Here is a 13,285-nt window from a genome sequence, read left to right as displayed (position 1 = left end):
TGTTATGATAAAATCAAGATACTGGGCATAAGTCCCATTACAGCCCTCTAAAGACACTCACATTCCTAGATTTCTACAGTGACGGGATAGACTGTCTCTAACATGGTTAACTATCGTTATATTTTGTGATACTCTAAAGGTTCAAAGTTATGTTGCTCTTTATACAACATACATTTTTTCCCCTGTGGTTTTTACATAAGAATTTATTCTTTCAGAAAGGAATTCCTTGCGTAGTATACATGGTGTTCACCTGCCTGTATTTATCCATTTTTCGGGGAATGGGTAGCTTTTCTTCCTAACCCTGCTACTTCTGTAATGACCACATAATATCCACATTATATGTATATGTAGGTTTTGGTGTGTGACTGTATAGCCTCTTGTCACACTTTACTCAGTGAAGAATTTCTTTCTATTCTTAATCAGCTTTTATTACTACCAGCCAAAATATTCTTGTCACACATTACAGTAGGCTTAACCATGATTCTGTTGAACCGCTATGTACAGTGCAGTAGCCACTATCCCGTAGTGACTGTTAAGACACTTACAATGTGGCTGATCCAGATCGAGATGTGCTGTAAGTGTAAAATACAAACTGGATTCTGAAGGCTTAGTATGAAAGCCTAACATTGTATTTATACCAGACAGCATTGCCCTAGAATAGTGTAAATGAATCATTATCTAAGCATCAAATCTCTATCTTTGTGTAATAGATAGTTCTAGTACAGACTTTATCCCCCAATATTCCTTGGTCAAAACCACATGTAGTTGCTAGCTTACCATGTGGCATGGCTGTGCATATGTGCGACTTGAGAATAGACTTCTCAGAATCTTCTAAGTATAGAATCAGTAAGTGTCATCATAATAGCATATCTGGTATCACTCAAAAAAAGGTATAGACTGTCAGCGTGAATGAAACCATTGCGTTTGTGGTAGTGTTGTACTTAGCACTTTAAAACTAATTTTAACTATAAGATTATATTACTTTATGGATCTTTAGCTATGAACTTTGTAAATGAATGTTACATACAAAATAAATGTTAATGAGGAAAACCTAACTTGCTACAGTAAACACTAAGTTATGGTTTTACTGCTTTAACTGATAGCACTAGATATGATGCATGAATATTAGAATAAGAAACATACTTTACTGATTATTTTATTAATTTGAAATATAGTTAATGTATAATCCACATTATAGTTACAACATGCTGTACTTGTTTTATTAGAAATTTTAAGATGTATATAAAAGACAGCAAACTTCCACTTAAACTGAGATAGATCAAAACAGGGGTTATGTTTTAATCTCATGTAATTTAGCATATGTGCTATATATAGCATACTTTAAGACATTATTCAGTTTTTTTATATAAAGCATTCTTTTTAAAAAATCTTCTAGATTGGAGTATTTTGAATATTAAAAATTTGAATATTTGAATATTAAAAATTCTTAAAATTACATGTTTTAAATTTCAAATGATCAGCAATAAGATCATGGTTACATCAGGTGTAAATATGGTCGCTAAGCAATAAAACATTTGTTTGATCATTACAGAAATTTTCTCATGCAAAACTCCACTTTTTTTCTTAAATTTTAGGAAACCAGGATCCGGGCAATGGATAAGGATGCCAAGAAAAGAACCCATAATTTCTCTGTCATCAATCCTGTTCCTGGACAAGCTGTAACTCAGATTTTTGCAGTTGACAACAGAGAAGATCTTCAGCAGTGGATGGAAGCCTTCTGGCAGCATTTCTTTGATCTTAGTAAATAGATATTTAGATTTTTTAGTTGTGTATTTATGTAGCCTAAAAGGATGTGCACAGCAGTCTTACAATTATAATCTTATAGTTTGTAGCAAAACTTTTTTACGTTCTTGAAAAAATGGTAGTATATCATCAATGCAGTGATGCTTTTTGCTCTCAATCTCTTTCCAGTGCCTGACTGACTATTGTGTAGTATACGTTTGGATTCTAGCATCTCTACCTCCTACTTTTTGAAGCTCCTTTGGTCACTAAAACAGTCAGACCATATTGTCTCAAAATGTTAGGATTTAACTGTTGAAGGCAATGTGTTTGATCCAGGGATAAGAAGCCATTTGAGAAACAAGAAACTTTTCCAGGATAGTGATGATCCTAAAATATTGAAACATTCAAGAGTCTCACTTTTGTAGCCTTCCCTTAACTCCAGATGCATTACCATCTTCTTGGACATCATCCAGACAGGTTTTTTTTAAAAAACCACACACACATGATTTTCTCATCTCAATAATACAGTCCAATGACATGGACATAAAAACAATGGGATGGTAATGTAATAGGACTCTAGTGTGTAAAATATATGAGGTTCTCATATTTCTCAAGGAGGAATTTTATCAACAGGAAAATATTGAAATCGTAACAGTTCTTTGTGTTTACTGACAATAAGTCTTAACAGCATATTATCATTATATTGAAAATGTAGAATGTTGATAATGTCTGTTTCTGATCAAACAAAGTCTGCTGATGGATACTACCAGTATTTTGTCTATTGAATGCTATTCCATAGAAAGTTGAGACATTTCCAAAAAGAAAATTATTTCTGAAACTCATAGAAATAATCCTAGGGACAGACATTTTAGGAATTCTGTTTTCTGGAACACTAGAAAGAAGAGGTAATAGCTGCAGCCCTCAAGTTAGAAGTTGGGGAAGAGGCAAGAAAGGGATCTAAATTTATGGATTATTTCCCATATAACAGATTATTTCATTTATTTCTCTTAACACTCTTGCGGGGTAGAAATTATTTCCCTTTGCTCTGAAGATGAGAAAACTTAGGCCTGAAGAGGTTTCTGGTTCACAGCATTGAACTAGAGGATTCCCTCCATGGCTTTCTTGGATTGTTTAGGACTTGTTTTCCTTAAGTATCATCCCTAGAAACTCAATAAATGTTCAAATATTCATTTCATGCTTATCAGCGTGTACCACATTTATTTAGTTACAATTTTCAGGCTAGGCATGGTGGCTCATGCCTGTAATCCCAGTACTCTGGGAGGCCGAGGCAGGTGCACCACCTGAGGTCAGGAGTTCAAGACTAGCCTGATGAACATGGTGAAACCCCATATCTACTAAAAATATAAAAATTAGCCAGGTGTGGTGACACGTGCCTGTAGTCCCAGCTACTTGTCGCTTGAAGCTGGGAGGTGGAGGTTGCAGTGAGTCAAGATCTCGCCTGTACACTCCAACCTGGGCGACAGAGCAAGACTTGTCTTAAAAAAAAAAAAAAAAAACTCAGGTGTGTAACTTAAAAGACAAGAACTTCCTTGCTTTTGCTAATCATAGCTAAAACTTTAACCATTTTCCTAAATGCTCTGTCTTAGAGAATCCGTCTTATAAATGACTATCTTATGTTTAGAAGTGATTCTGGTATTTTTATTTTATTTATTTTATTTTTATTTTTATTTTTTTGAGATGGAGTTTCGCTCTTGTTGCCCAGGCTGGAGTGCAATGCCACGATCTTGGCTCACTGCAACCTCTGCCTCCTGGGTTCAAGCGATTCTTCTGCCTCAGTCTCCTGAGTAGCTGGGATTACAGACATGTGCCACCACGCCCGACTGATTTCGTATTTTTAGTAGAGACGGGATTTCTCCATGTTGGTCAGGCTGGTCTCAAACTCCAGACCTCAGGTGATCCGCCCACCTCCATCCCCCAAAGTGCTGGGATTACAGGCATGAGCCACTGTGCCCAGCTATTTTATAATTGTTATGTGCATAAAAACAGGGGGAGAGGTAAATGAAGATGATGATACCAAAATCTTGTAGTCTAGATATCAGTTACTATTAGATGATCATCTCATGCTTTCATTCTCTAGATTATGTGAAATAATTTATCATGCTAAAATGGGGATTTGAAGGAATAAGAATCTCATGACGTTTTTGTACTGTCAACATAATAAGTGATGACAACTTGGTTCTTGGGTCTGGTTACTTTTTTGGTATTTAATGCTTTTTTGCATAAAAACTGCCAACCTATGTACTTTTTACAGTACAAATTCTATTACATTTATACTTCAAAATTCAGAATTCATTGTGTATGGATATATGAAGCAAAGATGGAGGTATTTATACCATACTAAAAAATTGACTTGTACTTTAAAATTTTAACTTTCCTAGTGACAGGTGCAACCTCTAGTGATTCTGGTTGAAGTATAGTACATAGAACAAAGTACAGGATAGATATTCAGGGCAGAGTAAAGTAAGAGAAATTTAATATTGAGAGCAAATCTCAATTATTTGGCGCTATTTAAGAATAGAAAACCAGGAGGGTGTGATAATTAGAACTCAGGAGGAAACACTTATGGAAATCTATCTGTTTAGCCTAAGGAAGAATAGCCTTGGGTGGATGTTGGTAGCAAGGGGGATGTAATAGCTATTTTTAATATTTGTGGGTTAACAAACATGTAAAAGAGGAGTGACGTGTTCTGGATGGTCAATAGGAATGGAGCAAAGAATGAATGGTAGGTCAAAGATATCAAAAATTAAGATAGATTTGGAACATTAAAATTTTAAAAATATTTAACAGTATAAATATTGAGTTAGGAGCATAGCATAAAAAATTATTTTGACTGGGAATACTATAACAGTGAATGATATTTTAGGAAACATCTTCAATATATAAATTGTTACGTGAACAAAACATACCCATTTAATATTTCATATTGCGCCCTTGTTTTCATGTTAGCATATTGGCTAGCATGTATAGCTATGCATAGAGATTTATTTGCTGGCAAAATCAATGGTTCAATCGTGAAGTCTTGACCCATGAACACATTTGTACCTCTGACTTTAGTAACACGTGGAATAATGTGGCATTATATTCCAGTGTTCATTGTAACTCGTATTCTGATACTAGTTTAACAATGAAATGCTTTCATTTATCAATACAGAGAAGATACTGTACTTTATAATAATTTTTCTAAGAATGTGACAGAAATGTGTGCAGTCTAAAGTGTTTCATTATTTTTCCATTAGATAGGGGTTTTTTTTCCTGCCCCCAAGAAGAAAAAAACTGACTTTTATATATTTATCTATAAAAGGAAGTGTGGGGAGGAATAAGTTATCAGATCTCAGATCCTAACATTCTAGAGATCAACCTTTGAAGCCTTGTACTCAAGAATTTATTCCCTTCATCAGTTGCTATGTGGCTTATTTTGAAATTTTTACCATATTCTGTGCTTAGCATCATAATAAAACATACTGAAAGGCTTTTTTATGTTTCTTAACAAATGGTGGTGGATTTTAAATTTATGCATGTATTATCATATTACTATGATAGTATATTCAACTACAAACAACAAAAATGAGTAATTTTATTAAACATGAAGTATCCTTAGTTTTTAAGTCATAGAAAAAAATCAAATTGGATATTAAATATGGATATACAACATAGGTGTATTACATTTACTTTTCTACTGGTATAAGATAGGCTATAAGAAGGTGAACCTCAGTAACTTACTCTTATAAAATTAATATATAGATCTGTAGGAACTAGCATAGTTGCTATCCAGCATGCAGGTGCACAATAAGTATGAAAAGATTAAATTTTTAGACATCACTCAGGAGAAATCTAAAAAATTTAAGACTAAAATAGTGTGAATTAAAATAAAAGTTAATGTCCACACTTAAATTTTAACTTAATAGTTGAAAGATTTTATTCGAGTATTTTTTCTGATTTCAAATGCTTTTATTTAATGTGTCCTTCCTAAAACAAGACTCAGAATTTTATTGAGTGATATGACTTTATAATAATAGGTTTTTATATACCTTTTAAAACCTAAATGAAAATATAGTGTTTTTCTAAAGTTAAATGATTTTGAAAAGCATGATAATCATCTTAAAGGAACAGCTATTAAATCATTTTTCTTTCTTAATCAAAATTTTCATAGTTAAAACCATTTTTGAGAACCTCACTCGTTTATGTTTTTTTCTATTTCCTTCTAGGTAACTATATTTCAGTTGATTGTTTAACCTTTCAGCGTCTTGAATACTTAATGTTTAATATTTAAAAAAGAAAACCTGCACAAACTTTTGCAATAAATAGAAGTTTTAAAGTAGTTATTAACCATTTAGTGAAATAGTGTTGTATTTAATAGCCTAGAGCTTTTAGCTTAATGTTTGCATAGAAGTATTTTTTTTTCTTTTTCTTTTCTTTTCTTTTCTTTTTTTTTGAAATGGAGTCTCCCTTTATTGCCCAGTCTGGAGAACAATGGTGCAATCTCAGCTCATTGTAACCTCCGCCCCCAAGTGATCCTCCTACCTCAGCCTCCTGAGTACCTGGGACTACAGGCACCTGCACCACCACACCTAGCTAATTTTTGTATTTTTAGTAGAGAAGGGGTTTCCCCATGTTGGCCAGGCTGGTCTTGAACTCCTGACCTCAGATGTTACCAGTCAGAAGAAACCTAGGCCTTCCAACCTGCTGGGATTACAGGCGTGAGCCACCGCACCTGGCCGAACTTTATTTTTTAAATAGATTACTTTTATATTCAGAACTGGACTTTGAAATTATGGATAGTACTAGGTTTTTCTGCAAGCCTCCCTTAAGGAAGTGCTTTATTTATAAATTCACTGATTTTTATTCAAAGCAAAAATGTATTGCTACCTATTAAAAATGAAATACATATCTTCACATTTATGTTTTAAACCGGTCTACCTTTTTTCTGTCTGTCTTAGGCCAATGGAAGCATTGTTGTGAAGAACTTATGAAAATTGAGATTATGTCACCACGGAAACCACCTTTGTTCTTGACAAAAGAGGCAACCTCAGTCTACCATGATATAAGTAAGTGGGGTTTGTCTTTTCTGTGCTGCAGGATAACAAAAACAACATTGTCCGTACTCACGCAGCCTATTCTATTGACATTAAAATGCTAAAATTTTCAGGGCACAATCAAAATGAATGAAAAAAGACTATGATTATAGACTAAGGAACTCATGTTTAATAGATGAATTAATACAGAATTATGAATACACATTTTTTCATAGTCTGAATGCTCAAGATCAGACAAAAAATTTAAGGCTTAAAATGAGTAAAGGTGCACTGAAAATAAACATTAGCTGAGTAGCTGATGAAAATTCTGAAAATAAACACTTGCAGATTCTAAAATGTCATCATGTTCAGTAATTTTTTTCTGTATTTTATTAAATTTGTTGTAAAGTAGTGTTGATAGATGCTTGTTAATGAATGGAAGCTTTCATCTCTAGCCAGAAAAAAAAATTGGTTAAGTTTAATACTTTGGAAAATTTTAAATTTCTAGACTTTTATTCAATTTCCCACACCTTGAAGGGTGTTTATTTTTTGCCGTTGCCTTAGTAAATAATGTTGTGAACAAGAGCATGTCAGTATAAATTCTGTTTAATTTGCCCCTAATGTATCTGTACTTACATTCACTTTAAAATGTTAGGTTAAAAATGGTACATTTGGGTTCACACATTTTAAAATATCAGTAATTCACTTAATAGACATTTATCTCTGTTATTTTATTTTTCCCAAGGAAAATTTCACCCACCGCCCTTATTGCCAAAGTGGTATGAGGGTATTACTCTGTTCTCCTGGGTTTTTGGTTTTAAGCATTTTCCCTTTTAACAGAGACTTTGCTGGTCTACAGGAAAGAATACTCATCCAAATACAGTCATCCCAATATATATCTAGCTTTTATAAAAAGGAAATCTCTTACCTAGCAGTCAGAATAAGGTTTTAAATCCAAGAAATGTTATCCCATATATACTTAATGTATAGAATTTTTTAGAAAACTCATGTAACTCCACTTTGAAAGCTGGATTTTGCTGATTTATATAGAAATATATTTATACATGTGTATGTATTATGTACATTATATGTATGTTATATATGGTTTATATATATACTATGTATTATGTGTGTTTACATATATAATGTATGATTAGTGCAGTGCATGATCTTTTTAGTTCTGGTGGTGTGGTTATTTTTACAAGTGAATGTTTTCCTTATCATAGTCTTTGATGACCATTATATATAGCATACTAGTTTCAAAAAGAACTTGTTTAGATAAAGTGCATACTGGTTTTGAATTTTTTCATGGTTTTTTTTCTAAAAATTATAGGCATTGATTCACCTATGAAACTTGAAAGTTTAACGGATATAATACAAAAAAAAATTGAAGAGACAAATGGGCAGTTCCTTATTGGTCAGCATGAAGAATCCTTACCACCTCCTTGGGCTACACTCTTTGATGGGAACCATCAAATGATCATCCAGAAAAAGGTACTGTCTCCTGCAAGTGAGCCATTACATGATGAAAAAGGGAAAAAGAGACGAGCCCCGCTTCCTCCTCCTGATAAACTTCCATTCAGCTTAAAATCACAGAGTAACACAGATCAATTGGTTAAGGACAACTGGGGAAAAACAAGTATATCTCAGACATCGTCTTTGGATACCAAACTATCAACCCTAATGCATCACTTACAGAAACCAATGGCTGCTCCTCGAAAACTTCTCCCTGCCAGGAAAAATAGATTAAGTGATGGTGAGCACACAGACACTAAAACCAATTTTGAAGCCAAGCCAGTGCCAGCTCCAAGGCAGAAATCCATCAAAGACATTCTGGACCCTAGATCATGGCTGCAGGCACAAGTTTAGAAAACTCTTAATGATAAAACATTTAATAAAATCTATAACTGTGAAACTTAATTCAGAGGCATTATAGAATAATGTAATTATATAGGTAAATATGATAGTGATTTATACCAATAATTAATAAGCTATTAGGTATAGAAAAACATTTTATAATGAAGAAATGGATTTATCTTTTTACTCCTGATTTTCAGAATGTGAGTGATTTTTCCAGCAGTGTGCAAGAGGCAGTTTCTAGACAATATCCTAATTGTTGGAAGGGTTAATTTATTCCTAAATTAGTACCAGGCAGTGAATAAGCCCTAGGCGGAATAAAGCATTAAAATTTCTTTTGGGGAGAGACGGTCTAGTAATTTAAAATGTGTTAAATATGAGCCATATTCTCATTGTGAGAATTTTAATACTAATGGAATGTTTCAAAGGTTTTATTCAAACCACAAATTATAGAATCCACCCAAGAAAATTTTCTTCTTAGCGTTCTGGAATTCTCATCTAATGGTTCACTGGCTCTCATCTATTGTTTAACTCACTAGTTTATAGGCCTGAGCTTTTAAATTCCTGGGATAAATTTTGGAATATTAAATTCTTCATCTTTAAAGGGAATTTGTAATGTGCTATTCAAACTTGTTTCCTTGATGAGCCCTGAAATACTGTTGACATTAACTTTCATAAATGAAGCATAACACTTATTAGAGAAATGGTAGATGAAATGCTCTTTACATTCAATTTTCTGCATGTGGTGCTGATTTCCATTGTGACTTTGGAATTTAGGGAAGTGAGTAGCTGATCAACACCTTAAAATTCATTTAATACTTACTTAAGATGGGAGATTCAAAAATATCAGAAAAGTTGGCCATGGTAAATAATTTTCAGAATTCTTTTTTAAAATTTTAATTAGATTTCCTTTTCCTAGTAAGAGTTGATGTCTGCTAGCAGTATTTTTCATTAAAAGTCATATTCTTACAACAATGGCATTGGAATCATTTCCATAGGAGGTAATTTCCATAGCAACTAATCATAGTGACCCAAACAGGATTATAAAGTCAAGTGAGGAATAAATAGCAGAAAAATACCTTAAAGGAACAAAAAAATCCATTTTTTATAATAATGCTTTTTGTAAACAAGAGCAGAACAGTTTTAAAAATCTAATCAGAATTTCCAAATAAAACAGTTTCCATAAGGTGTCAGCAATAGCACTAAAAATCTCAAATCACACTGAACCCTAAATGTCATTGCAAGAAATAAAAAATTAAAAATTAAATTGCTGCCCCGTGTATAATCTCGAGATCTTTTTAAAGCTAGGAAGAACTCTATTTGGATCAGAACTACATGATTACAAAATAAAATGAACACTTGACCAAAAAACCGCATTAATTTAAACGGAGCCTTTCATTATTTTCAGATAGCAGGGTCTTTTTCATTATAGAGAATGATGTAACTGCCAGGACACTTTTGTTTGCCCAGGACTCCTAGTAAGTATTGAATCGTGAGGGGAGTGATGATAACAAAAGGTTTTTTGTGACTAGTAACACCAGGACAGACACAGGTTTGGGTGAGAAGAAAATACTATATGCCTGCTTGATGGCATGTAGAGATGATCACATGTGTGGAAACCTTAAAAAGTGGATTTATTTTTCTAACTAGAAGGCTCTCGTAAGTTTCTGTTATGATTGCCATTTAATAAATGACATTCAAAATCTAAAGGATAATGTTTGAATTTTTTGGTTATTTTTTAAAACCTCATTGTTGTTTTTGACAGCATTTGTGATTGTCATTGCCACTAAATTATTGAGCTAGAAGATGCTGCAGGCAAAATTGTTTCTGAAGCTGGCATCTAAGCATTTTTTTTTTTTCCTAGTTGATGCCTGCCTTTATTACAAATCAGTATTAAAACTTCCAGATTATATTCTTGTCGTTGTTCATCATGCAAATAATAGCAGGAAGGATTTAAGTTGTATAAGAAAAAGAAAATATTCATATAGAAATTACCTGGCAGTTATGCCCTCGGAGCAGAACTTTGAAACAGGTCTGAAGCCCTTTTTACCTAGAACTATAAAAGCCTGAGCGAGGATCACCACCTCCTCCCCACCAAATTATTCAGTCTCTTTCTTATGGGCTTGGTGTCTTCAGCTCCTGAAATGCTAATTTACCTCTTCCCAAAAGAGTGTAGTTATAATACAAAGTTGGTTATTTTCTTTCTTTCCTTTCTTTTTGTCTTTGTTTCTTTCTCTGGCACCCTCTCCTCTCTCTCTGTCTCATCCCCCATTCCCACTTGCCCTCTGTCTCTCCTCCTTCCCTTCCTTTACAGTTTAAAAAAAAAAAAAATCTAAAAATAGTTAAGCACTGGGTTAAAGAGTGTTTCAAAAGAAGTGTTTGTTTTCTCATTTCTTAAACCAGAATTTTATGACAAAGAAATATGTCATGTAATATGAAAGCTGCTTCAGCTTTTTATGAGCTTTCACATTCCTTGTTTGTCCTTTTAATTTGTTTCTTGATATATGAAGACTATAAACTTGAAGCAAAGAGTTAGCTGTCAGCTCTTGATAATATAATTGGGGAAATAGAATAGATATTTTATGATATGATAATTCTGATGATCTAAAGATAATGTCTTAGACAATTACATTTACATTTCAAGCTCTGGGATATAAATTACGTATTCAGCATTAAGATAGTATTGTTTTTAATTGCTAATAAGTGGTAACTTTTGTATTTTAATATCTTGCAAGGGCAAAAAAGACATTTTTAAAATTCTAAATGCACACCTCCTAAGGTAAATAGTCTTTCAAAAATATCAGGCATGCCAACTCTTGCTGAGTTTTGTTAAATCCTCCTTAGCTGTCTGCAGTGCCCCCTGACTTCTTTTAAATGGATGTGAATATATGTGGAAAACTAAATCCATTTATTATAAATGCCTTATCTTTACCCTTTGGGATCCTACTAAATGCATTTTACTTGGTACTATTTATTAAAAATGGAAGCTGTCTTGAATTAGAGACATAGAGACACCTCACGTAAGGTAGGTTAAGCAGTCAAGTATTTCTTTAGGCTTATGTTGTTCAGCACCTCAGCCACCTACTGAGAAGTTAATTAATTCAGTCCAAAATGAAATTATAGGGCAGTTTGGTGCAATTTATGTTAAATGCCATTTGAATGTAATCACCTGTGTTACCAGGACTGAGGTACAACTGTACTACATGGACAGAATGCTGCATTGCACCATGAGCAAGACCTGCTCTGCAAGATAAAATATTGGTCCCTGTGGTCTGAATTTATCAAAACTCATTTTCTTGTTAAAGAGTGAATTATCAAATAGTAATTAAACTTTAACTGATGACCATTTATATTCTAGTAGCTATCTTCACTGTTAATCTTAAATTATAACGTAGATAAAGTTGACATTTTCCCCTTACATTTCAAAGGCATTACTATTTTTAAATGTTTACATATGTTTACATGTTTGTGTGTAACTGCTTCATTGCTATTAATAGTTAAATGAAATCTGCTTATTCTGGATCATAGATGTTCTTAGTTAACTCTGGGAAAGATGTTACCGTTGGGTTTTTAAAAGACAAGTCTTCGTTCGAAAATATATTATGGTGTGTTATTTTCCGACATGCTTGTGTAATTGGCTTTGTTTATAATTTTTATTTTTTAATTAAATATGGTTCAAACTTCTGGATTAAAAAGTATTATATCATGAACATACATTTTTTAAAGTACCAAAGGCATTTGGTAAGCAAGCCCAAGTCATGTAATTGAAACTTCTATACATTAAAAGAACTGATTTGTGAAGACATTTTCTAACTTTTTATCTTTAAGTGCTCCTCTAGACTAGACTGATGTAAGTAGACAGTGTAGTGGAATCAGTTTAATCAGAAAAAGACATACCAAGTAGCTGATGCTAATTATTATAAGACTAACATTTCTATAGCCATGTTGAATAATTAACATTATTAAAATGTTTACATATAATCCTTCTTAAAGTATACTCTTTAAAAAATCCATTGACATAATCTTACTTTTAGTTTAGTGATGCATAATTTCCCCAGAGCTTAAGCCACTGCAATAAATTAGGTACCTAGGATATTCAGTCGCTGCTCCGTGGACAGAATGCCGTAAAATAGGGAGTCTCGTTATTTTAATGTACCTCCCTCAGTACTTTATTCCTGCAGAGCACCTCAGAGGCAGGGGAGAGAAATGAGCAATCCTGGCTCAGTTGTATTATTTCAGCATTTTATGTCTAAATCTGTATGGTCAGAAATATTTAACATTAAAAAAAAACTTTAGGGAGAGAGGCCTACTAATCAATGTGCTTAGAGAAACAAACTACATTCAATTAACAACAAAAAAAAGTTACAGAAATTTTAACAAACATTTTTCTTTATCTGAGTATAGGAGAAAATACTAATCCTGACACATTTGAAAATTAGGAAAGATCATCCCAGATCTTATGGAAAAGTGTGTTTTAAATTGAAGCAGTTTGCTTTTGAGGCATATGGTAATCTCGTAATGTAACTACTAAAGAAGAGGTAGATTGAAAAGATCTTGTATATACATAATTATGTCAGATGTTTCAAGATATCAAAATAGTTTTGCTGAAAATGAATACTTTTTGGTGTCTTGTTTAAAATATTTTGATATTT

At 33.0% G+C, this 13,285-nt stretch overlaps 1 protein-coding gene across 1 annotated transcript in view; it reads left to right on the top strand.

Annotated features, from left to right (window-relative positions):
• The window catches only part of LOC111537963 (rhotekin-2), a 45,855-nt gene extending 33,417 nt beyond the window's left edge, over nucleotides 1-12,438 (top strand). The window contains exons 6-8 of the mRNA XM_023205139.1: nucleotides 1,596-1,761; nucleotides 6,702-6,809; nucleotides 8,110-12,438. Of these exons, the coding sequence (XP_023060907.1) occupies nucleotides 1,596-1,761; nucleotides 6,702-6,809; nucleotides 8,110-8,645 (810 nt within the window). The 3' untranslated portion in view covers nucleotides 8,646-12,438. The remainder of the gene's footprint in view (nucleotides 1-1,595; nucleotides 1,762-6,701; nucleotides 6,810-8,109) is intronic.
• Nucleotides 12,439-13,285: the final 847 nt, after the last annotated feature.

This window comes from Piliocolobus tephrosceles, chromosome 9 (assembly GCF_002776525.5).
Source record: "Piliocolobus tephrosceles isolate RC106 chromosome 9, ASM277652v3, whole genome shotgun sequence".
NCBI classification, from domain to species: Eukaryota; Metazoa; Chordata; class Mammalia; order Primates; family Cercopithecidae; genus Piliocolobus; species Piliocolobus tephrosceles.
This window is presented reverse-complemented; position numbering and strand designations above follow the sequence as displayed.